At 43.7% G+C, this 24774-nt stretch overlaps 1 protein-coding gene across 1 annotated transcript in view; it reads right to left on the bottom strand.

Annotated features, from left to right (window-relative positions):
- The window catches only part of LOC144146442 (chymotrypsin A-like), a 145370-nt gene that overhangs the window by 12884 nt on the left and 107712 nt on the right, over nt 1-24774 (bottom strand). The window contains exons 2-3 of the mRNA XM_077678397.1: nt 10009-10199; nt 2581-2701 (exon numbers count right to left, since the gene is read on the bottom strand). Coding sequence (XP_077534523.1) covers nt 2581-2701; nt 10009-10199 — 312 coding nt within the window. The remainder of the gene's footprint in view (nt 1-2580; nt 2702-10008; nt 10200-24774) is intronic.

Here is a 24774-nt window from a genome sequence, read left to right as displayed (position 1 = left end):
CAACCTAACACAATCCAATTTATTCCAATCTAATCCACATCACATCAAGTCACATCAAATCCAATCAAATCCAATCTAATCCAATTCAATTCAAGCCTATCCAACCAAAATCCAATCCGATCCGATCCAAACCAATCCAATGCTCCTCGCACTTGCGCAGAACGGCTCTTCAAGGCAAACGCAAAACCATTTAACCTCGGCCGGTGTAGTTTACGCTACAATACCAAGAATATGCGTAGGGAGCGTTAGCTTGCGTCTGGTCAGAGCTCCACGTGGCACGTACCAACGTGGGGATTGCCCAGGAGTCGGTCGTAAATAGTGGTTAGCTTGCGTCTGGTCAGAGCTCCACGTGGCACGTACCAACGTGGGGATTGCCCAGGAGTCGGTCGTAAATAGTGGTAATCTGCCCGCTCCACAAATCTATAAATTAGAAACTGAAGCATTTGAATGAAGAAGGAACACTACTCACGAACGAGAATTGGTGAAAAAAATTCGCAAATACAGCTCGGAACTAACAATGAGCATTGCGTCTCGTGAGAGCTTCCGGCGCCACGTATTCAGGTATGAGATTGGCCAAGGATACGGCGTAGGAGGGCTAATGCTCCCGCTACACAAATGCGCAAATTAAGAATTTGGATGAAGAAAGAGCCTATAATCACAAGCGATTGATCAAACAGGGTCGCCGACAAAATGACTTCCGTTTGCTCCTCACGTCAGTCGCTCTGCGTTGCTAGGGGCTATCATCTGCTCTCATAAAACTCAGCGCCGAGGCGGCGGCGGCGGCGGCGGCGCAGCACAACGCTCTCAGACTGTGTGCCGCTCCCCTGCGTAATATGGCGACCAGGGAAGTTCCGGACGCCCGAAGAACCGGCAGTTCCTCAGAAAGCGCGCGGTACTACCAGAGTAGAATGTAATCACCATCACGAAAAAGAAAAAACTTCAAGGTTACTTAAATTTTGGGAAGTTTCGTTGAGGCAATTTTGTAGCGAACATTTTTTATCACCTAGCAGTGCGTCGGTGTTTATGGTAATATGTTATATTTGAAAAGTTAGCTCAAATTATGTTTGAATTCTCTGCGGGGTACTTCTGATATATTGAGTTTTATCTGAAATATTGTAGCATACGTTGTCGTGGTAACTTATATGATTTCAGCCTTCCAAATTTATTTCGTTTTCTTTTTTACATTTTAACAGGGATAATAGGTATATAGCCTCCGATATTTAGGAGCAGGTTTTTAATGGTCCGGAAGGCTTTGCTGATTTTATTAAGGCAGTTCATTGTGTAACTCTCTGTTTTGCGTGTTTATTTTTACGTCTCCTCGCATTCTTGGGTAAGTATCTGTAAAAAAGACATCCCCCTCGCGAGGGGCACGATCAAATGCACAGCATTTCCGAGGGGGTGCGCCGGCAAGTCGTATCTCTCGATCGCGGGACCCGTGTCGCCATCTTTCGGAGGCACGGGACAACTTGTGGCGCTTTCGAAACAAACCAGAAATGAGTGAAGGATATAAGGCGCGTTCGGTGCATCGAAATCTGTTTCGGTTTCGTGGCTCGGTCGGTAGTGAGCCGGGCACCTTGCGTTCCGCCCGCGGCGTCATGGGTTCGAAACCGGGCGGCGGAAACCGTTATTATACTGTAGTGGCCTGGATGCGGACTACGACAAGGCGCGCCTGCGGACTACGACAAGGCACGCCAACGCCGCGTGACATTGTGAGTTACTAAAATGCTATGCATTTAAAATAAGTAGTGCAGGTGTCCAAAGGCGAGGGAGTTCTGAACGAAGTATTTGCGGCGGTGGACGATGAAGTATACGAATACTGAAGACGCAACTGTACAAATAAATCTCTTACGGGCATAACACTGCGTTTTATTTGGTCTTCTGCTGACGCGAGCAATGTATCTACAAAGGGGAAATGGTTCTCAGAGACTTATATGGCGCTCATGCAATTTGGCTTAGTGGGACGAACACAGCTTCGCTGTAACATCAGCCTTGCACGTTGTGCATGCTGGCTCTGATTTTTTTTCCAAGGAAAATATTGTTTTCACTTAAAAAAGAACATGAACAAGAAATCAGTAAAACCTAGTGGGAGTCTGGCCAGATTTCATCGCGGAAACGTAAACGACTAAAAAATACCAGGTTCGGTGCGCCTGGTCTTTTTGAAAAATCAAACAGGAGCACTGACAAAATAAAAAAAAATACTTGGTAGCTGCCACAACCTCTTGTGAATAGAAAACTACCCGATATTCTAATTATTATGCAATCGCACCTTGATAATTGGATTAAACACACGCGTTCTTTTAGCCAACGAAATATTCACACGTCGCGAATCCGCTTCATCATCGCTACGAAATTGTGAAACTGACTGCCTCCACAGCATAAGCGTATCAACGCTGCATTGTGTCTTATAGTGACATCGCAAGTTATATTAAAATTGAGCCTTGAAAACGAGAGCTATCATATCTTCCACTTGTCAACCATGTCTTTAATGTTCACTTAAGTGAAACTTGGCGTTGTGTTACTTGAAACATCGGCCTTTGTCCCACCGCAAGGTCAAAAGGCAAAACAGGATTTTTCAATTACCTTGTCGCCCCGATAGCGAGAATGGATGCAGACTTCTTTCACCTTGCACACAACTTCGTTTTCGTCTCTTGTAGTGCGCTTGTGAGACCCCAGGTGCACAGCAAAGTGTGTGCCTTTTTGCCTGGTAAAAAAGAAATAATGTTTAGCAGCGCGCATTACTGAGTGAGCATTGTTAGACAAGTACTACAAAAAACTCTTTCCGTAATTTTTAGCCTGATGCCTTTTATGGTCAAAAATAGTTAATTGGTAAGTTGACATTTATTTCTTATATTTTTATTTGAAAAATTGCTAGCCTCATTGTGCATATGAAATTGTTAACACTCCCACCGCGGAAGCTCAGTGGTTAAAGCGTTGTGCTGCTGAGCCTAAGGACAAGGGTTCGATTCCCGGCTGCAGCCGCCGCCTATGTGATGGAGGCGAACAGCGAAAACACCCATGTGTTCGGGATTTCAGCGCACGCTAAATATCACCAGGAGGTCATAATTAATGTTCCGGAGGCCCCCACTGTGGCGAAGCTAGCCAGTCCAGCGTGGGCACGTTAAGCCTCATACTGAATCGATCATGATCAATGAAATACTACACAAAAAATAAAGCGTGTTCTACGCTTGTGAAATCTACTGAAACAGCGCCGCTCACTTCAGAACGTTGGCGGACACGTTCTGCAAAGGCAGGGGTCGTTAGAACGCCACTTGCCGCGGTATGTACGTACTGTAAGCCCTGCCATGGAGTTCTGGTAGTTTATTGGCGCATGTATGTGGGAATGCGCATGCGCCTAATGCCCCGTCTGTGATCTGAGATCGCGCAATGGACAGCCTTTGAGGCGGTGGTGCCATCGGGAAGCCCTGTGCGGTACATTATTTTGGTATGCTTTCGAGCAGGAGGCAAGGTCGCAGAGTTAACGGGCCGTCAAGACGGTGGCGCCCTGTGTCGGCCGAGCGGAGTACCTTTACCTGGCGGGACGAGCATCAACTGACATTGCGAGGCCCTAAAGAGCTTTGCTATTAACATTGATCGGTAAGAGAACCGTTCTGTCGAGCCGCTAGAAAGCTTGTTAGATGCGACGCATCTCTTGCTCTGAGGCATGTCCCTCCTGCGTCGACGGCGCGGCGTCCGTCCGCATCCCTCCTTCGTTCTTCTCTCCCACAGCTCTTAGCAACACTCTCACTCCGGCTGATTAGCATACCACAGCTGGTGCACTGGTTCGGGCGCGCTTCGCTGCGTAACGCTGCATTAACAACTGCTCCGGCGCGCGCAAGTGCGCGCATGCGCGACGCACACCACCTGCGCATGTCTAACTCTCCCCCGTTCTTCTCTCCGACAGCTGTGTGCAACACTCTCACTCTGTCGCATTAGCGTAACAACAACAGCTGCGCGCGCGCTTCACTCCGCTCGCGTCTGCTCCGGTGCGCAAGTGCGCGCATGCGCGACTCTCCTCCGCAGTCTCCTCTCCTGCAGGCGCTGTGAATATAAAGCGGGTAGCGCGCTGCGGCGGTTCAGTCAGCGCTCGCTCTCGTTCGACTCCTCGTGACTTTGCTTGACGACTCCGTGCTTGACTTGATTCTTCCGATGAAGGCGTGATAGAAGTGACGGTCCCGTCAGCGAGTGGGCTGACACAATCCAATACCAGCGTCAGCGCAAACGCTCAAGGCAACGTTACGACCAACTGAACCCCCCGATGTGTCGCATCACATCAGGGTTCTCTCGCGGGAAGATGGGCGTAATTTTTTTGTTGCATAACAGAAGTCCGTGCAGAGCAGCCTTCTGTGGGGTTGATAAATACATAGCTTGCAGAAATAAACTCGCAATTCTGTGCCATAAAAAGCCCATGACAAGAGGAACTTTTAGTTTACGACCTGAAAGTGCATCGTACCACGAATAGTCGCTGCGAATAGTTCCACGAATACCACGAAACTAGCGGCATGACAGAACGTTTCCACTACACTATCACAAACATGCTCGCAATAAACGACGCCGCCGACCAGCAGGGCTTGTGCAGCTCTGCAGCTCCTTTATGTCACTTATGCCTTCAATACCTCCACGAAAGCCAGACGGGACTTTTTCCCCTACTTTCTTTTGTATGGGTGCCAACTATACTGCACACTGGACGCTATTTTGGGCTACCGGCAAGAACATCCGGAGTGTCCCCATGATGGTAATACAAAAGACGCAGAAAAAAAGGAGCGCATGCCAACACTAGTAATGCAGGCCGGAGCACACAAATACAGATAAAAATAAGAATAAAAATGAATATAAAGCTAAGCCACATACAAACAAAAAACAGTACCACGGGCGGCTTTATAAGAGGGATCGTGGAAGATCAAAAGCATTTGCATCCCACAAAATGAGACCAAATAAAACGAAGCGGGGGAGGAAAAAAGGAAAAAGTAGAAAAATGAGGGGGGTGCATCATCAGGCGACCGAATTCGTTCAGTACAACTAGATCAAAACGTGTATACACGGAATTCTATGTATATTCGTACAGAAAGGCTGCATCAACTTTACACAAAAATACAATTTTCTTTTCAATGAAACCCAATTGGCCGCGCCATCAGCGTTCTGCGGTACATGTCAGGGAAAGCAAAACAATCGGCCTGCGTTAAACTTGTAGGTAAAGTAAAGTACTATTCACGAGCTGCACGTTCAAACTTTGGTTTAAAAAACTGAAGCACAACGACTCTGACGGCCAGGAAGGGTGGCGGAGATTATTTACTTGTTTGTAGATGGAGGGTGCGGTGTGAACTTTATGTTGCCTCTGGGGTTGTTAATTCTATTACACTTTATTCCCAATTCCAACATGATAGCTCAAAAAAACTCCTGGGACCCATTAGCCAAACGCTAGTATAGGGTCCAATGTTGCGATACAACGCATTATAACAGGATGCAGAATACAAGAATCGAAAACATTGCGAATATAGAAAAGAAGGTTAAGGTGTTGTACAAACAGATATATTTACACACTAAACTTTGGTAGGATGATAGAAACATGGACTTTTTACATACAAACAAAAGAAAGGCAATGAATAGTAACAACTACGCAGTAAACTATCACTGGACGTAGTGGTATTTTTAGTCAAAAGTTTACCGCGTTTGTTACTGTTTCCGGAGTGATTGCTGGTCACGGAGACTTATTAAAGAAGGCAAGGAAAAGTTTTTGATATGAAGGTTGAAGTGAACAGCCGATTTTGCATCCTGGGGCAGTCTATTTCATATTTTTCTACCGATGAACTGTAGACGTCGTTCTCTATATACGTCATTGGTGGAAGGTAGGTCGAAGTTTCCAGCAACCGAAGTCTTGGTAGCGAGGGATCAGGAACACACAACGGACGAATGAACAGCGCGGTTATACCTTAGGATATGAGTAATGTTGATGGCTGTTTTCTGTTGACGAAACAAATCCATTGGTAAGATTTGTAGTTTGCTGTACAGGTGTGAGCTGCGATGATCATGACTTGAGTGGGCTAGTATTTTAAATGTGGCTTCTGTGAATTTTGTAAAGGTAATGGAAGTTCAACTCCATGAATCTATGCAGTAGGATAAATGGTAGTGGACGATTAAAAAGCACAAATTTCGTAATATGGCAAGGTCGAAATAATGTTTTGCTTGCAACAATGCGTGGAACCCGGAATATAACCTTGAGCACACTCAGTTTATACTGGCTTGCCAGCGGAAATTGTTGTCAAAAACTACACCTAGGTATTTAAATGAGTTGGTGCTTTCTAGTGCATAATTGCTGGTCTTTACTTGAACGCTGTCTTGATCTATTGGCTTCTGACGTGAATGAATTATCCTGTACTTTGTTTTTTTCGCGTTAATGGTGAGGTTATTTGCCTTGAATCAATTTGAAACATTTGATAGTTCGGTATTTGTTTTTGTTTCGATTTCATACATATGTACCCCCGAAACTATAAAAGCTGCATCATCCGCGTACAATATTAGTTCTGCAGAATTGATCTTCATAATCATCATTATCATCAATATTATTAATATTATTATCACCAGCCTATCGGCACTCACTGCAGGGCAAAGTTCTCTCCCATTATTCTCCAATCACCCCGGTCTTGCGTTAACTGCGGCCAATTTATCCCCTCAAACTTCTTGATCTCATCTGCCCATCTAATGTTCTGCCGCCCCCTGCTACGCTTGCCTTCTCCAGGAATCCACTCTGTTACCCTTAATGACCAACGGTTATCTTGCTTTGCACTACATGCCCTGCCTACGTCCATTTCTTCTTCCCAATTCCAACTAATATGTCCTTAACACGCGTTTGTTCCCTTACCAACTCCGCCGCTTTCTTCTTGTCCCTTAATGTTACACCTATCATCATCCGTTCTATAGCACGCTGAGTCGTCCTCGTTTAAGTTGAACCCTCTTAGTGAGCCTCAAAGTTTTTGCCCCGTAGGTGAGTACCGGTAAGATGCAGCTGGCATACACTTTTTTCTTCAGAGACAATGGTTGGCTGCCATTGATTATCTGAGAATGCCTGCCGGATGTACCCCACCCTATTCTTATCCTTCGAATTATCTCTGCCTGATGGTAAGGATCCGCGGTCACAACTTGGCGTGAGTAGATATATTCGCTTACCACTTCCACGTCCTCGCCACCCATTTGAATCCACTCTGCTGTCCCGAGGTTATTTATTATTACATTAGTTTTCTGCATATTATAGTAGGTCCCACGGTTCTACTCGGCTTCTCCAGGGCGGTAAGCATTCTTTGCAATTCCTCCCCCGAGTCACTTAACAAGGCAACGTCTTAAGCAAACCTGAGGTTCCTGAGGTATTCTCTATTTACCCTTATTCCCACCTGTTACTAATCCAATGTTCTGAATACTTCTTGTAAACATGCTGTGAATTACATCGGAGAAATCGTGTCTCCTTGCCTGGCGCCCTTCCTTACAGGTATTTTACTGATCTCCTTATTGAGGATGATGGTAGCTGTGGACCCACTGTAAATATCCTCCAGTATTTTTACATAATGCTCGCTTACACCCTGGTTCCGTAATGTCTGAATGACTGCTGAGGTTTCGACCGAGTCAAATTCTTTCTTATATACTAGGAAGGCTATAGATAGTGCTTGAGTATTCTCCGCGCACTTCTCTATCACCTGATTGATCCTGTGAATATAATCGATTGTTGAATAGCCTTTAAGAAACCCCGCTTGCTCTTTAGGTTGACATAAACCTAAGGTAGCAGAAATTCTGTTTGCCATTACCTTAGTAAGTACCTCGTAGACGACTAACAGTAAGCTGATCGGCCTATAATTTTTCTAGTCCTTCATGTCACCTTTCTTATGGATTAGTATGATGTTCGCGTTCTTCCAAGATTCCGGGACACTCGCGGTCATTAGGCATTGCGTGTGTAGGTTTGCCAGTTTTACTTGTACAATCTGCCCGCCATCCTTCAAGACGTCTGCTGTTATCTGATCTTCACCAGGTGTTTTGCCCCTTTTCATTTCTTTCAACTCCTTCCTTCTTCTGACGTTGGATGTCTATCTCCTCTGCACTACTTTCTCTTTCGGCATTAACATCGATGTCCCGGCTACTGTACATATCTCTATAGAACTCCTCGGCTACTTTAACTATTTTATCCCTATTTGTGGTGACATTGCCTTGCTTGTCTTAAAGTGCATACATCTGATTTCTCCCCACACCTAGACTCCTCTGCACTGATTTCAGGCTGCCTCCGTTCTTTACAGCATATACGATCCTCTGGATATGTTCGTGTATTTCACAAACATATCACGTTTGTGTTTTTCACGAACACGAACATACGATATGTTCATGTTTTGTCAATAAAAATTTAGTTGATAGTAGCGCTCCGTCTATTGTAATCGTTTCTTCTGGTTGTCGTTGTTTCTTCGCGCTTTCGTTTCACCATGTACTGCACGTGGCATATGAAGCATTCCAGAGTGCAGAAAAAGTTTGCGCTGTCAAAGTCAGGCTCCTCAAATATTGAATGAGAATAGAATCCTGGGGCCGCTGGCGACACATGCCCTACTCATAATCAGGCACCGTGTGCATCTTGGTTTTTTTGCATGGTCCGGAGACAGTGAACTTGGCAACGTTGAGCTTAGATCACGCGAGCAGAGTGCAAGGCTGAGCAAACTATGCCACACTTTCGGCAGCCTGTATATGGTATAAAACCCAGAAGTGGCCCTTCCTTTGTATCAATGATGTAGGGGAGCTCGGACCCAAACACTGCAGCGCTGAGCAATGGCGAAAGCCCGTCACCCTAAACGTGCCTCATCAACCTGAAATTTGAGCAAAGGTCCCATAGGTGCAAAGCACACATATTTGTCAAGTGTGACCCCCAAGCAGTGGTTAAATAGATAAGCTGTTGGCTGCTGACCGCAACGTTGAGGGATGCGTCGCCTCCCCTACAAAATGTTTTTCTGATGCGGACGAAAACAAAACTACCTCAATGTTAACGCGCAGTAAAAATTTCCTTGAATAAATTTCATATATGAAAATTTCCACAAATTACATAAATTAATCTGCTTAGTTGCCATATAGGATTAGCCTTATAGCAAAGAGTAATTTCGACATAGCGCATGCACCTATATTTTTGTTCAGGTGTTGTTTTTACGGAGAAACATAAAGGTAAATCTTTTGGTTTTTAATTATTCAACGCTGTGTTTTTACCGAAATTTTTTATGTTTTGTTTTTGCGTTGAACCAACGAATTGGCACAATCCCAAAATTAAATTTTGTTCACGGCGTCTTTTCGTTTGCTTGATCTTTCACGTAACCAGTGTATGGGAACATTGGTTACGTGAAAACTCCAGAAAACGAAAGAACGCTCCAGGCTGCGCGCCAGCGCTGCGAAGGTTGCGGGCACCATTTGCTTTGTTTCAGTCCGCGTAAAGCAGAAACGTTTTTGATTTAGAGAATGTAGTTAATCCAGCTAAACAATTGTTTTGCATTGGCGCTTTGTAAAGATCGTGTTGATACTATGACTTCAGAATATAATTTGGCAAGTACTGTGGCATTGAGGGCGCACGTGGATTACTCGTCTTAATTCCAGGAAAATACCTCAACGGCATTTCTATTACGCGTCCGATGTTTCCTTCAAGAAGAGTTTTGCATTGTTCAGTGAAATTCGGTTCCTTTCATACGTAATTATTCCGCGCTTAATAGTAAACGCACAGCCAAATCAAAGGCGAAAATCAGTTGTTCGTTCTCCTAGGAAGTCTTTATGTTTACCGCCACCACAGGGGCCATACAGTGATCAGCGAATATTTGGTGCGTGCATGTAACCTTAAACAGAACAAGCAAAGCGAATAATATCTGACCATCAACCGCGGAGAAAATTGCGTGAACCTGTGATATATAGCTCCTACCCAACACTAGATACAAATGAGCGCCATTTGATGAGTATTTTAGCTAAGCTAAAAAATTCTGATCGTCCAGCCTATATTGTGGCTCAACTCACCAGATGCAGTGCGCAGCCGTAAGGACATGTTGGTCACTGATCAAAACGCCCCCGCAGAAATCGCCGCCACCAATATAGTACAAGCCAGCCATCCAAGGCCAGCTATGAGGAACGGCGACCTGGCCTCCGAAAATTCGGTCGCCAGGCTCAAATATGGGCTGAATGGTTGGACGTCCACATTTCTCTGCACACTGAGAACAGGGAAAGTCGCCTTCATCTGCAATTGTGTGGCCGAACAGACGTAACATTAACTTTGAGTTCCCAACGTACATAAAAATGCCAAACACTGTTTTCTGGCTGTCTTTTTAATTAGGCTCTACTCATTTGTAGTGGTCAATTTGCTTAGTTGAGAATGTTTATATTTCTCTAGAGCACGTGTATTCCAGATATTTCACATATATGTCTGCCATCCTCAACACAGCTATTTAAGTGCTTGGGGCAGGAAAACCAACGTTTTATAACAGTACCATATAAATGGGCAACAAAAACGCTTCTCACCTTTCTCGTCTGCCAAAGTAACACCGCAAAGGAGAACGCAGAGGTATATTGGGTTTCGCATGCTTTTCTGTCTAGTGTTATATCGCAGCACACCGATATAGAGAACCTCTAGGCTGGGGGGTATATATACCCCGGCTTATCGCGTCTCCTATGCACGTCAGTTCGTTGGAGCTGTTACGTACGCCTAGATATAGGTCATGAAACAATGTATTTAATCCCCCTATGCCGTCGTTTATTTGCTGATGGCGCGTGTTGCCACAGTACCGCATCCTGAGCTGAAAATGTGGTTTGCTTGCAGTAGGACATAACAAAAATCTTCATCGAAATTTACAGAAAAAGTAACAAATTCTTTTCTTCAACGTTTATTTCCCCCTTCTCTTTTCTTATTCCGAAATTGAAATATTAGGAACCGCAAATGAATTTCAGGTCTTCAAAAATATTTCAAACAATTTCACCCCCGAATGATTCGGAGGCGTTGGGTTCTACCGAAGGTATGGGGTATTATTTCCGTGAAATCTCACTTTCGTGCGACTCCCTTGCCGCATCCAACACGGAACGGAAAGAAAGAAGCAAAAGAAAAAACGATGCTACGTCATATGTTTTTGCTTGTGTTTGAACACAGTCAAACTTGATAAAGAAGCCAATCACGCGCCCATACAGTGGTACCGCTTTTATAAACAGCCCTGGTCTTAACCTTTGCTTCTTCCTCAAGTTTAATCCAACCAGACGGAGTTTTGTATACGATGTTTATACTTCACCCTCATTGGGAGAGCGGCATTTTTATAGCATAATCATAATTATATAAGCTAGACGAAGATTCGGTGTTTATGGCAAATACAAAATGGCTCGCGGAAGTTACACTAACTGTCACCTCTGCGACACAAAATAGTGGCTTTCCGAAGGACAATAAGTAGGTCAACAAATGACGCCACCTTCCTCAAGGAAGATGCAACGAAGAAAGTTGCTGTGGAAGTCACGACGCGCGGGTCACAGGACCTGAATGTGTGTACTTAAGGGTCGAAGGGAACTGCTATTTGAACTTGATTGTTGTAGTTAGAGGGAGCTGTTAAGAGCCACCTCTTCTTCCCGTGATGTTTCCAACATTCGACCGACTAGGCAAAAGACATATAAAAAATATTTATAGAATTTATCCAGCCCCCTGATTCCATGCAACCGACAGCTAAAGAACGGTTTGTACAGATGTCAGAAATATATGTTCGACCAATGGATTTAAATTTTATTCAAAATATTTTCCTAAGAAACACAAAATACCCAAGCGGTGATAGCAAACGTCAACCAAACTGTTAGCCCTGGAGGATTGAAATTGTGGGAGCACATTTCCATTCGGCTGTAGGCAATCAGAATGCTTAAGTTTTATTTCTTTTTCACACCTAGGGGAGAATAAAGGCCTAATAGATTTCTTCATAAATTTTTAATTATATAGGCAGTCTCGTTTCCATATTGAACTTGTAGTTGCGTCTTTAGGTGACCCGGTCGTATATCTAAGAGCAGCTTAGCCGTGTTTTGCCTTGCCAACTGCTTAAAGAGCCAATTTCAATTTAAGTTGCATGGTTTTAGAGATTTCTCAAAATATGTTCGATGTATTGAATTCTTTTGGCTTACAACTCCACCCCACAAAAGCCAAAAATACCATTCGAAAATTTCGTCCCTGCAGACTTGCAGCGCGAAGAGTGAACAGACAGCGGCAATATTTAAACTCCCCCCCCCCCCCCTCTTCACGAAGAAAAATAGCAAAGCTGGGATAACAACACGAGTGTTAAAATGCTTGACATACCGACTTGAAGCATTGCGAGAGCAGTAAGAGAATAGGTCGGAATTCAGCCCAATTTCGCTCCACTTTAACTACACTCAGAAGAACGTGAAAACAATTGATCGCGTGTCTGCTTGCTTCGCTGACATATCGCCAAAGCATGAGGCTTCTGCCGTCCCTGTCACTTTATTATAGCTCGTCTCCTTTTCTTTTTTCTTGCTCTATTCCTCCTTTCTCAAATAAACCATGTTTATTGCAATGGAAGAGCACTAACCTTGATTTAATATTCCCGGACTCGCGCTGCTCGCGCGTGGTGTCTTCTTACAGCACGGTAATCTGTGACTTATTTTCAACGCTTGGACTGGTCTTTTCGTTTCTGTTAGCAAAAGCTATCCTATTTGTATTTTCACTTGAAATGGTTATGGTACGTTTTCGCATTTTCTATCCCATACACTAACGTCTTTGCGAAATTGCCGCAAGGCATGGTCTTAACTCGGTTGAACAGCAAAAGCCAGTGAGTGCACCACACAACAAAGATTGAACAGGGCCAAGCCTAAATAAAACAGAGATTTGTTCAAATCACTTCAAATTTTCCGCGTTCGCATCGCTCATCATTACACATAGCGCGTGCGTTTCTGTACCAGTACGCCTGTGCCAGAAGTCTGCTTTATTCATTTTACGGTATGAGTTATAATTATCTACCACACTACTGAAATAAAATCTCAGATGAGCAGGCATGCACACTTCGCAGCCCACGAAGGTTGTACAAATTGTTTTGGAATAGTTATAAAAAAAACAATTTCCAACAGTTTACTTTTGTGGGGGCACCTGTATTGACAGCATACCGGAATTCCCGGTTGTGTACTGCTCCATGGGGACAAATGATTAACAGTAACAAAAAACTCAACATGTTTTATTCTGTTGGTGTATTGGCCGACCGGGGCACAATGAGGTACTACTGCGTGCTGCTATAAAACGACGGTTTAGAGTTGTCTACCACGCATACTGAGGTGAAAATTCCTATGAATATTATGCAGCCGCTTTATCCCAACCGCTTCATGCGATTTGTTTCGGGATAACTCTCATGCAACGCAAGCGAAGGCCACTTTATATTACGCACACGTCCGGCAGCAGCATATGTATTTATAGCAGGCTGCTATGATTAACTGTGTACAGCGGCATGATTAACGAATCTATGCGAAATGAGAAGTTACTCAATGTATTCGATTCCACTGGATTATTACCGCACCCGGGCATCGCCATTGTGTACCGGTAATTCATCATATACGAGCATAGGCGTATTTACACAAATCTACAATCAAATGTTTATAACGCCGTCCTTCAATACAAGTCAGCCAGTGTGATAAAAAGGTTCGTTCTCTTAACTTATTTTTCCTAATTTAAATAGATTCGATGTGGCCGCAGAAACTCTGTTGGTAGAGCTGTTTCAGTGTTTAAAAACAAAATATCTTATCAGCCTGCGCAAAATTTTGCCTTGGAATTTTCGCTTGTTTTACTGTCATTCATGCTACTTAAAGAGTTCATAGTACGACTCCTAAAATGTCTGTAAAGCTTTTTACTATGGCCGAGGGACGTTTTTATTTCGATCGGTTTAAGTCAAATACGCACTAAAAGTGCATAAGTTACAACGTGAACGTTTCTTCCATTTCCATTAAAGGAACTACACGCCATTGACGACTTGATGTTGCGGCATTGCTTCATGGATGAAATTATTGCATTGTACGTCTCGTTAATTACCGCAAACTAAAATGCATTGCTTCAAAACGTTTACACAACGGTCATTGTCTTTCTCGGATTTCCTATACTGCGGCAAAGAAGTTTTGCTTCTCTATCGCCACTTGCAAGAAAACAATAATTGAAGGACTTTGTACGAAGATATGACGCACAACAGTCCTCTTGCTCTACCAATTGCCGTCTATGGCTTGGTTGTGAACACATCACAAAAAAATTCCCCCGCATTTCCCCGAGGGGGAGAATGTGAAAGTGCGAATGCACGGTTGTCGGCCCGCTTGCGGCGCTTGCGCTCGGCCCCCGCAGCCCACCGCCTCGCCGCCTTCTCTTCCATCTCTTCCATCGGGTTTGTAGTATCACGTGTACACCACGCAGTTATCAAGACGCTATAACGCCGCCGAGTCGCCAACGCACGCCGCTGACGACGTAGTTTGAACGCGTTAAAGATATAAGGCGCGTCACTAACACTGATATCAGCGTCGCGTCCGTGGCTTGGTCGGTAGAGCGTCGCGCTGCGGCCGCAAAGTCCTCGGATCGAAACCTGGCGGCGGATACTGTTTCTTTTTTAAATATAGAGGAGCACTGCGGACGCCGCCGCCGCCGCCGCCGGCGGTGGATGGTTTGGGGTCGCTTATAAAGTGCATTCGCACTTAAAACACATTCCTCTCAGTATGACGATATCACGCAATGGAAACTTACGGCGTTTATATCAGTGATATAGCTTGTACGTTCGAACCGCGCAGCCCCGATAAATTATGACGCGGCCGTTCTCGAAATAAGGGAGCTCACGTTCACGCCTCCCGGCAGCTTTCCAGATGCTTACGGCCATTCATTCATGTGTACGAGGGTTGATACCAGAAATTTGGTCTGCTTTAAAACAGTGTAAATCAAGAATCTAAAATCTGATACATGTCGTCACAAGCCTTTATTACTGTTGACGTTTAATATCGTCAATATCGCCTAGTAACAGAGCTGCTAAGTAACTGTAGTGCCGATCAAAAGTTTGGCATGTTGTACTTTGGGTAATGTTGATTAATGACAATTATAGATATCATCTGGATACGCTAAAAATGTCAGGGTGGCTTTTCGGTAACCGAAAAACTATGTAAAGTTAGCGTGAAATATTTACTGTTTCTGCCTCCGAGCGATGCACTCATGCATCGCTCGGTGGATAACGAGCTGCGTAATACTGATAGTTGATGGGCCTTGCAGTTATCTGTTTTAATGTCCCCTTTGAAGGCAAGTATCTTGTGCCGAAGCCGAGATTTTCGGTGTTTGGAAGAGGTAAGCTGACAGAAATAATTGCTCGTTTCGGCCCTGACCAACGAAACATAGCTGACAGTGTTACGTCGTGAATGCCACTCTGGCCATTTATGAACATTTTGGTTACCCGTAAATTGGAAATCAACCTGTGTATCAGGAAATAAACGGCAACGTCTAGGACTGGGTGAGTTGCTACATGTCAAAATATACCAAGGCTAATAAAGAGACAAACTAGAAGCGAGAAACAGTACTTTCCTTCGTCGCTTTCCTTCTGTGTTTTCCATTCGTGCTGCTTTGTTGGATGTAATTGTCGGTTCATTCAGTTCCACTTTAGCATTTAGCATAGAGTCGTCGGAGCGCGAGGAGAACCATTTTGTCTTCTTAAGCTCCAGGTGGGCAATGCATTCACTGGAGGTGTTGTACATAAATAGCAGTCAAATGTTTATAGCAAATAACATTAATCCCTGGTTTGTAAGCAACTGCAGCCGCTTCAGGTACTTTCGGCGGAGCAGACATCCACAACTAGGCGACGCTCCCTTTTTAAGTATTGGAATGGGTGTAACACATATCCATTTATTCATCGCTTGTGATAATTCGGTAGGTCACGTTGTACTTGCACGAAGTCAGAAATTTAATCGGCTGCCCATCCATGGGCTCCAGTAGGACGCATGCTCAAGACTCATTGTTGCATAAAATCATGGCTTTTCCCGCTCTTAGAAATAATCTCTTAGAAGCATTTTCTTTGAACCATCTAGGAACGACTTGTGCGACTTTCTTGTCGTCACACGGCAGCATACCGATGGAAATGTTTAACATAGCGGGCATCATAGATCGTAATCTCTCATAGTCCTATATAAAATAAAATAAAGTCACTGTTAAACTATTCCAACCATGTCACAACGCCAATGCACAACAGAGACCCGCATTTGGTTGCATGGTGACAATGTTGTTCTCTCAAAGTTTTAATGTGTGTACACCCCAAGAATGAATGATGGCAGGTTGCAGCCACTGGTGTTTTTTTTTTTTTTGGAAACCGCTCGGACTGCGCAGCGGGAATTGTGTCGCTTTTCAAAAAAGTTCACACCTGGCGTAGGGGCAATTTTTAAATTCGGAAGACTCTCTGAGTCTTCCTAATGCGGTAATATACCAGGTTTTTATAATTGGCAATACACGGGGACTAGATATTATAAAAAACAAGAACGCCTAAAGACTACTAAAAACATTGCGCGATGTATGCAAACACGCCAAATTTCACTTTAAGAGAACAAAGGTCATTTTTATTTATTAGTGATTTGCAGTGGGTGAGAGAAGCGATAGGGGTGGAAGGGGGAGAGCAGAGGTCGTTAGGTAGCATTCCGGCTGAATATTCGCATATTTTTTACAAGCTTGCACCAAAACAAGCATGCAGGTGACCGAATTTTAAAAAAACCACGCCCAAATGAGTGTCAACACCAAGATTACAGTGTATTAAAAAAAAATCAATTATTTCAATTTAACACCTTGGTGGGGGAGTTTATAGCACACAGCGATTTTTTGGTATCTGGATGTAGTAATACGAATAATCACGTTGGCCCTTGTACATGTTTAGAACCAAATTTTGAAATATTACTTGAGCATTGGCATCGCCAAAATTTATATGCCAAAATCTTTTGGAGACATGACCGACTGCATGCTTTTTGAGAAACCTGTAAAATCACCTCGTCACGCCAATCTTTATTTGGCCCCTATTTTCCCTGTAAGGGGGTACGCCACCGCGGCAAATTCAGCCATGAGCTTCATCCTTCTAACGCAGGCCTTTCTGTTGTGGGCGGCCACCACACCCGCATGCGCAGTCAGCACCGCTACTGTCTTGGACTACGATTTTGACGAGCCGACTACTTAGCTTGCGACCCTTTTCGGCCAAACCAGAAAGTAGTCGCACCACAGCCGATTCCAGCCAAAAATCAGCTCCGCATCTGACAACCCGGTACAGCTATCTGCTCTGAATCACAGCCATGCCTTCATAGGCAGCCGCCTGTCACGGACCAGATGGGGCACGCCACAGCGCCAAATTCGGCCATGAACTTGCCTTTGCTAATGCAGATTACTGTTTTGCCTCACGCAGAGTGCTACCGTTCGAATGATGTATTTGTTTTCGCGGTATCTTGCCGCTCTGACACCCTTGACGCTTGGCGTAGATTGTTGTCCGAATAGCTATTTTTGTACTGCATTACGGCTCAGCTTACCTATCTTCTACTGATCCTTTCTGGCAACGGTGAACATAAATCAGGTCCCGGAACTCCTGCTTCAACTGTTGAATCAAACCGAAGTACAATAATGCAGATGGAACAGGCACAGAGACTTCTGCAAGCGAGCTCGCTCCAATTCACACAGCGAAATCAAATATCGAAATAATGGTCCTCAGTATTTCCTGTCGCCTTGATGCAGTTGACATAGTTATCGGAACATTGTTGCCTGATAGTAGTACTAGTCCCAATGCAACCGTAACCATTAGGCAGTTATCTTCGGAAATTCAAACAATCCCTGACAAATGTCACGATTCTGGAAACCATCTTCGACAAAGTAACTTGCTCTTTTTTGGAATCCCAGCCGTAAAAAATGAAAACTGCCTACAAACTGGCCGTAAGAAGCTTTAGATTCGCATACGTATTTAGGTGTCGACATAACAAGTAACCTGACCTGGTTCCTTCGTATCCAAAATATAATAAACAATGCTAACCGCATGTTAGGTTACTTACGACGAAACTTGTATAACGCACCACTAGAGCTTAAATTACTGCTGTTCAAAAGACTAAATCCACCAAATTGGGCATACGCTACGAGTGTTTGGGACCCTAACCACGCTAATATAATTAAAATAACTGTGTTTGTTTTATATATCTAATTATACCCGAGATGCAAGTGTAAGTGCCATTAGGTCAAACTTTGGGCTTCCATCCTTAACATCTCGCTGAAAGATTTATCCCTTAACCTTGTTTCATAAGCTTCATCATCATGTTGCTCTTCGCGATGAACTAATCCACCGGCCTTTCTTCTCGCATCGATCATCGTCACAGAGTGGGTGTTCAGCCATGCAACGCGAAAGCGTTTTTTCAGTATTTTTTTCCGCTTACATCTCGGGAATGGAACCACCTTTGTTTCGCGCATGCGCAGCAAACTTTGTATAATTAGGAGAAGCGTCATGTATCTTTCTTATTAACGATTACACTGTATTTGTATTCTTTATAATTTTGACTTGTAACCAGTCCCCTCTGTAATGCCTCTGGACCTCACGGTAAAAAAAAATAAAAATTAAACATAGTTTTCTTTTGTTCCAAGAATCTCGGCGTATCTATCGCTGCCTCGGACAGCGAGAGAGGCCTAGAATAGGCCGTTACAAAGAAGACAAGAATCGTCCGTTATCGTCTAGTAAGACCGTTTCAAAGACAAATCCAGACTTCAATTTCCCAAATATTGAATGGAATAACTTGTGCGTACCATCCCGTCAATCAAACGCTTTCTTAGACTTCTTACGTACGTTCAACTTCACTGAAAGTAGTTGTATGCCGACACGGGGTACTAAACCCTTTTGAGTTGGTCCTTACTTCGAAACCTGATATAATTCGATTGTTATTGTGCATAAATGGGCCCAGTGACCACAAGACTGTTTTCTTAGACATGCGCATTCCAATTCTTCGTGGATTACCCTCACTTAAGTGTATTCGGGATTACAACAAAGCAAACTTTACTGATATTAACAACGATGTCAAAAACTTCTAGATTTTTTTAGGCTTCCGCCCTTCATTGGACAGTTGAACAAAATTAGCTCATATTCAAAGAATAAATTCAAGAGCTAGTCGAAAAATATATTCCCGTGATTCGTCTTCGTGGTGATGCAAACCAACCACGGTACTCTAATCCATTTAAAACCTTTGCAAAGGAAAAAACGCCGCTTTCGAGAGGCAAAATGCCGCACTACTGCAGCAAAGTGGGATAAATAATTCGTATGCCTTCATGAATACACGTGTCTGCGACACTCTAAGTGAACGTTTTATCACCATAATATGTTGAACAATTCACGCGTTAACCCCCGTAAACATTGGAACCTTGTAACACCGAAAAACAACCAGTCGTACACTATTTCATTGAGGAATCCCCACTGTACCAAGTCACCGCAGGGTTAACGCTCTGACGTCATGAGTACGTATTTTGTGTCCACGTTCACGACCGAAAATAAATTTGATAGCCCTCTCTCACCCACTCAACATTTTTTTCAAAATTCCTCCAATTTACACCACTGCCTTGGGTATCGCTTAACTTATCGGAAAAACAAAAAAATATCTTTTGCTCCGGGACCCGATAATATCACAGCTAAAACACCTAAATGTACGCTAGCTCTTTACAGCAAAATATTGGTGATAACATTTACGCACACAATCACATACAGTACACTTCCTCATGACTGGAAGCTAAGCAGCATATCACCAATATTTAAAGCGGGTAATCGGTCAGGTCCTTCCAATTATCACACGATTTCTTTAACTTCTATTTCGTGTAAGCTCCTTTTGCACATAATCTATTCGAGCGCGGCAACAAGTCTTGAAAAAAAAACTCGTTCTTCTTTAAAAACCAGCATCGTTTTTGCCGAGGCCGCTCCTAAGAATCCCAACTGTTCGAGTTGACTACGGACTTTCATTTGAACCATGTCTCTTTGTTCCAAACCAATGTAATATTCCTGTATTTCTCGAAGCGTTCCAATCGCATTACTCATCAACTACTTCTGTTTAAACTATGCGAACTTAATCTCCACCCACTCATTGTCTCATGGAAACATTAGTTTCTGGCAAATCGATCCCAATATACAACCGTAAGGGGTCACCATTCGTCTACTAGCACCCCAAGGTAGTGTTAGTGGCGCTGTCTTATTTTTAATTTTCATCAATAACCTTCCCTCGGGTATTACATCTTCCATACGTCTCTTTACATACGATTGTGCCTGTTACCGCCGTATAAGTTCTACATCTCATCAATTGGCCCTGCAAAATGATTTAAACTTCATCAAAAATTGGTGTTCTACATGGATGATGGTACTAAATATTTCAAAGTGTGAATTTTTGCAGGTTTCCCGCAACGATCTTAGCATAAATATTACTTATGCCCTGCAATCTAACAATCTCACATTAGTAGAATTCTACCGTGACTTGGGTGTCTTCATCAATAACAAGTTAACATGGAGTGATCATATAGCACAGCCTACTGACGATGTTTCCAAAAAAATAGGTTTTATCAGATGGTCCTTTTGGTGCTCCCCGTCCTCAGTCCATAAACTTGCCTACGAAACTTACCACCATAGTAAGCTAGAGTACGCTGCTTCAATTTGGAACCCGCACTAATATGCCGCTGTTGAAGCCATTGAGAATCGCGCGGCTCACTTCATAACTTCCCAATACAATTTCAGCACAAGTATTGCTAATATAAAGTTAGCACTGTGCCTTAACTCCTTGGTTTATAGACGAAACAGAGCACGCGCCTGTCTGTTTGACCAACTGTATTTCAATATTTCTTCTTTACGTGGCTCCTTGCTTCTTCCACCAATTGGAACTTCGCGCCTTCTTTTCAATTCCTTGTGTATTCAAAATTGAAATTGTTCGACAAGCGCTTTTATTAAATAATTCCTTTCGCTAACGATTGATGATTGGAATCGGCTTCCAAATCTAATACCCAATAAATGCTATCCCCTCAATTATAAGGCTTTATTGTAAACACACTTCTAAACTGTACCATCGTCATATATGTGTATGAGTTGTTATGTATTATGTTGTGTCTGTGCTTTTTGTGCTGTATAATAGCTTTAAATTATTCAGCTATTACTTGTGTAACCAGTTGTACTATTATTGTTTCTCTGTAACCACACTTTTTGAATTCTATTTTGCTTTGTGTTCTTAGTCGGCAAATGACTATGATTATGCTATGTTCGAACCCCCCCCCCCTTTTTAATACTACATCAGGGGCCCTTGCACGTAAATAAATAAATTACGATGATGATTTTGATAATGCAACGCTGTAAAACAGCTTTTACAGCTATTGTTTCTACTTCCAGCGGCAACAACAATTTAAACATTGGAATGCGGCTGTAATATATTAAGAAATTTCAGAAAAAAAAATTCACCATCTTCACGGAGGGGAACCCTGAGTAGTATGCGAAGCAGCCGAAGGTCGACTCAAGTTCCCATTAGTTTAGCTGCGCGAGCCCGCGTTGCTCAGTAGCCGCTTCTTGGCGGCGTTGACGTTTCCTTTCGGCTTCGCGAGCCCGAAGTTCGGCATCGGCCAGTCGCGGCTGCCGTTTCGTGGCAGCGGCTCGAGCCCTCTCCTCCGCAGAGCTTTCCGCGGCACTGACACTGGCGTTGACACTGACTCATCGCGGCGTTGCGGGAGGAGAGTGAGGGGAGCGGAATGAGTCATTCATACCGCAGAGCTACTGTGGCGCCCCCAGCGAATATGCAGCGGGCACCGCAGGTGTTGCCATTCGTTGCGCTATCCCGTAGAGGAGACGAGCTTCAGAGTCGAGAGGAGAAATTCCGGAGAGGAGAGAAGTAATGCCTCGCATACTACTCAGGGTTCCCCTGCGTGAAGATGACGACGTTGGTTGAACGCGAAGCTATCTAGTGATGGATTCCTTGGTTGACCAATTCCTTGGGGCATCCTGCCACTATCATCATCAATGGTGCCTGGCCAGGCATGCGCAGTGGGGGTGTTGACGCCACACGGCGGAGGGAGGGACATAGCCTCGTCCATAAGATGCTCCGCATCTAAAAATTGCCAATCCGACTGTCTTAGTGGAACAGCCCCTTAGGCGCGGAATCAGGAGGCACTGAAGTATGGATGAGGAACGCCGGCGTGGAAATACCGTTACTGGTGCACAACAAAAAAAGCAAAAGTTAGCCAATGGAGCCGCTGCAGCGCGCAGACGTGACCGCTGAGACGACGAGAACACCGAGGATGATCGCAACAGTGTGGGAGATGCCTGCGAGAAACCTCGTGTTCAGTGCTTTCAGAGTCGGAGCAAGGAACGTGTATATTAGCAGAAGCCTCAATTTCGCGAGGGAGGGAGATGAGGCGCTAAAGCAATAAAAAAATCAATCTCTGATGCATATATGTATGTTGCACTTTGTCTTACTAGAATACAATGCCATTTCCGCCCGATGTGAATGGAGTGGCTTTCATGGCGCCTTCATTGAACGTATCCAATTGCTTTCTGTGTTTTCAATCAGAGCCCTGTAAGTGTATCTGAGTCTTTTGACGTACTCACTGAGCCTTGTACCTAAACGTTTGCAGTTTATAACGATGATGTATACCAACCAAGGCTATATATCTATATAATTACATTATGAAAGGAGTTTAGAATACTTTGGAAACCACTTATACATAAACTTTCTTCGAGTGTTTCGGCATCATGAAAACCGGAATGTTGTAAAAGCTTCATGTTCTAAACAAAAAAATTGGAATTAGAAAAGACTAGCCGTTCTCAAGGTAAGCCATATAAAATTCGTGCTGGAGTATTAGATGTTTTTTTAGAGGGAACAATGTGAAACGCTGTCGATGCAGACAGCCGGAAACACGACGCGAAACGTAGAAAGACGTCATACGGAAATACTAGACGAAATTTCACAGGATCAAAATATGGGCTGCCCTAAATACATAGTTGTTTTATTTAAATGTCAAAATATTTTCGGTGTCCTTAGAAACAACCTCTTCGCGCTAAGCAAACGTGCCTGTTACAACAATCTCAAACAGAAATTTGTGATGTGGATTGAAGCCGTTATTGGTTGCATTGCCTTCAGATGTGGTAAAGCGTCGACATGGCGAGGACGTAGGATTTAAGCATGAATTTACTAGTAAATAGCTTAACGGGTAAAACATTTAGGGTCAATTTAGGGTTTGTTGTCCTTTCTGCGACTACGTGCTGGAGATTGTTCTCTTTCAAGTGCTCTGTACAAGTGGTGATAGCTGTATTTGCATTTACAGCAAGACTTCTGAAATACGCTGGAAGGAATAAATAGCCTAAGTGGTGCCTCCACTCACCTCAAATACAGAGAACTTGCCGCGTTGAAGCTCAAGCAAGGTTTGTTTTTACTGGAGGGGTTCTAAAGTGCATACCTATTTGTGCATGTCTTCCTATTTTCTGCCTATAGTACGCATGTAATCTCAAAACTCTGAATGCTTTCAAAAACTTTCAATCACAATAATTACCTACGCTGCTTTGCTTTTCTTACCTTTTGTAATGTCTGCTGTTTTTACATGGCAGTGGATATCCGACTGGCACAAGCTGACTTCATGGGCTTTCATTCCAATAAAAGGGGCTCCACTTTCACCGCCAAGCTGTAGTTTGGGAATCACCACGCGGTGTAAACAAAGCTATCGCTCAAGCGGCAATAAACTGCTTCCAAGCGGTCATAATGAGAGGGAGAAGGGAAACCTAATGTCACGCAAAGCGGTGCGAATTATTGATATTGCAAGAGCTTTTGACGGAGCACGCCACAAACGTGTGAACGTCTGGAAATTCTCTTTGCGAAGAGCGTAACATGTCCAAGCACTGGGTTTATCAATGCTGCCTATTCCATTTCAGGCACACATAATTTTTTCAGGAATGTCGGTTCCTATTTTGGCGAACACGCTTGCATTTCCACAATATAGAATCTGACGCAACCGGTTTCGGACTGTTTTTTTTTTCACTTTCAAAACAACTCACTTCATGCATTCGACTCATCGGCGTCTAGAAGTTACAAGCTGAGAGCTGTTGGTTTTCTAAACAGCTCAGTGGGCGCTGGTATCAAACCCATTTCACACATCAGTATTGCAATTGGTGCCCTTCGGAGAGGTTTAACGTGAATAGTAGCAACATGGCTGGTTTTCATTACACCATCAGTAACGCGTATGTTCTCTTGCCCACAAAAACTATTTAATTCAGATATGCGTAATTACCGTATAAATGCTGAAGGAGGCACACTTTTTTCTTCAACATACGCTTGTCACTTTTGACCCATGCGATGTGGAAAATGAATTTTTGTGTTGGAAAACAACGTATTACAGACCAACGAAAATTGCTTATGGCTGTATACTACATTGGAGAGTGGTATATTGAAATAACGCTGGGTCGTCATCATTCCCCGGGTCTTCGGGCTACGATCTTGTGCGGTGTTGCGGCGTACACTCATCAGACCAGAAGTCATCGTTGGCCGCATCAAACAGTTGGAGATGCCGGCTACTTTGAAACATACGGAAACGATGGCCGTCTACACATAGCGCGTGTCGTTTTCTGTACCAATACGCTGACCGTAGAAGCCTGCGTTATTCGTTTCATGATATGACTTATAATTATCTACCTCACACCTGAAATAAAATCTCAAATGGGCATGCATGTACACTTTCCAGCACACCAACATTGTATGCATTGTTTTGGTATAGTTCAATATAAACAATTTCAAACAGTTTTGTTATCCCAT

This window comes from Haemaphysalis longicornis, unplaced genomic scaffold (assembly GCF_048455015.1).
Source record: "Haemaphysalis longicornis isolate Haplotype H1 unplaced genomic scaffold, Haemaphysalis longicornis Haplotype H1 scaffold_7, whole genome shotgun sequence".
Classification (NCBI taxonomy): domain Eukaryota; kingdom Metazoa; phylum Arthropoda; class Arachnida; order Ixodida; family Ixodidae; genus Haemaphysalis; species Haemaphysalis longicornis.
Note: the sequence above shows the minus strand (reverse complement) of the source record. Positions and strands in the feature narration are given on the sequence as shown.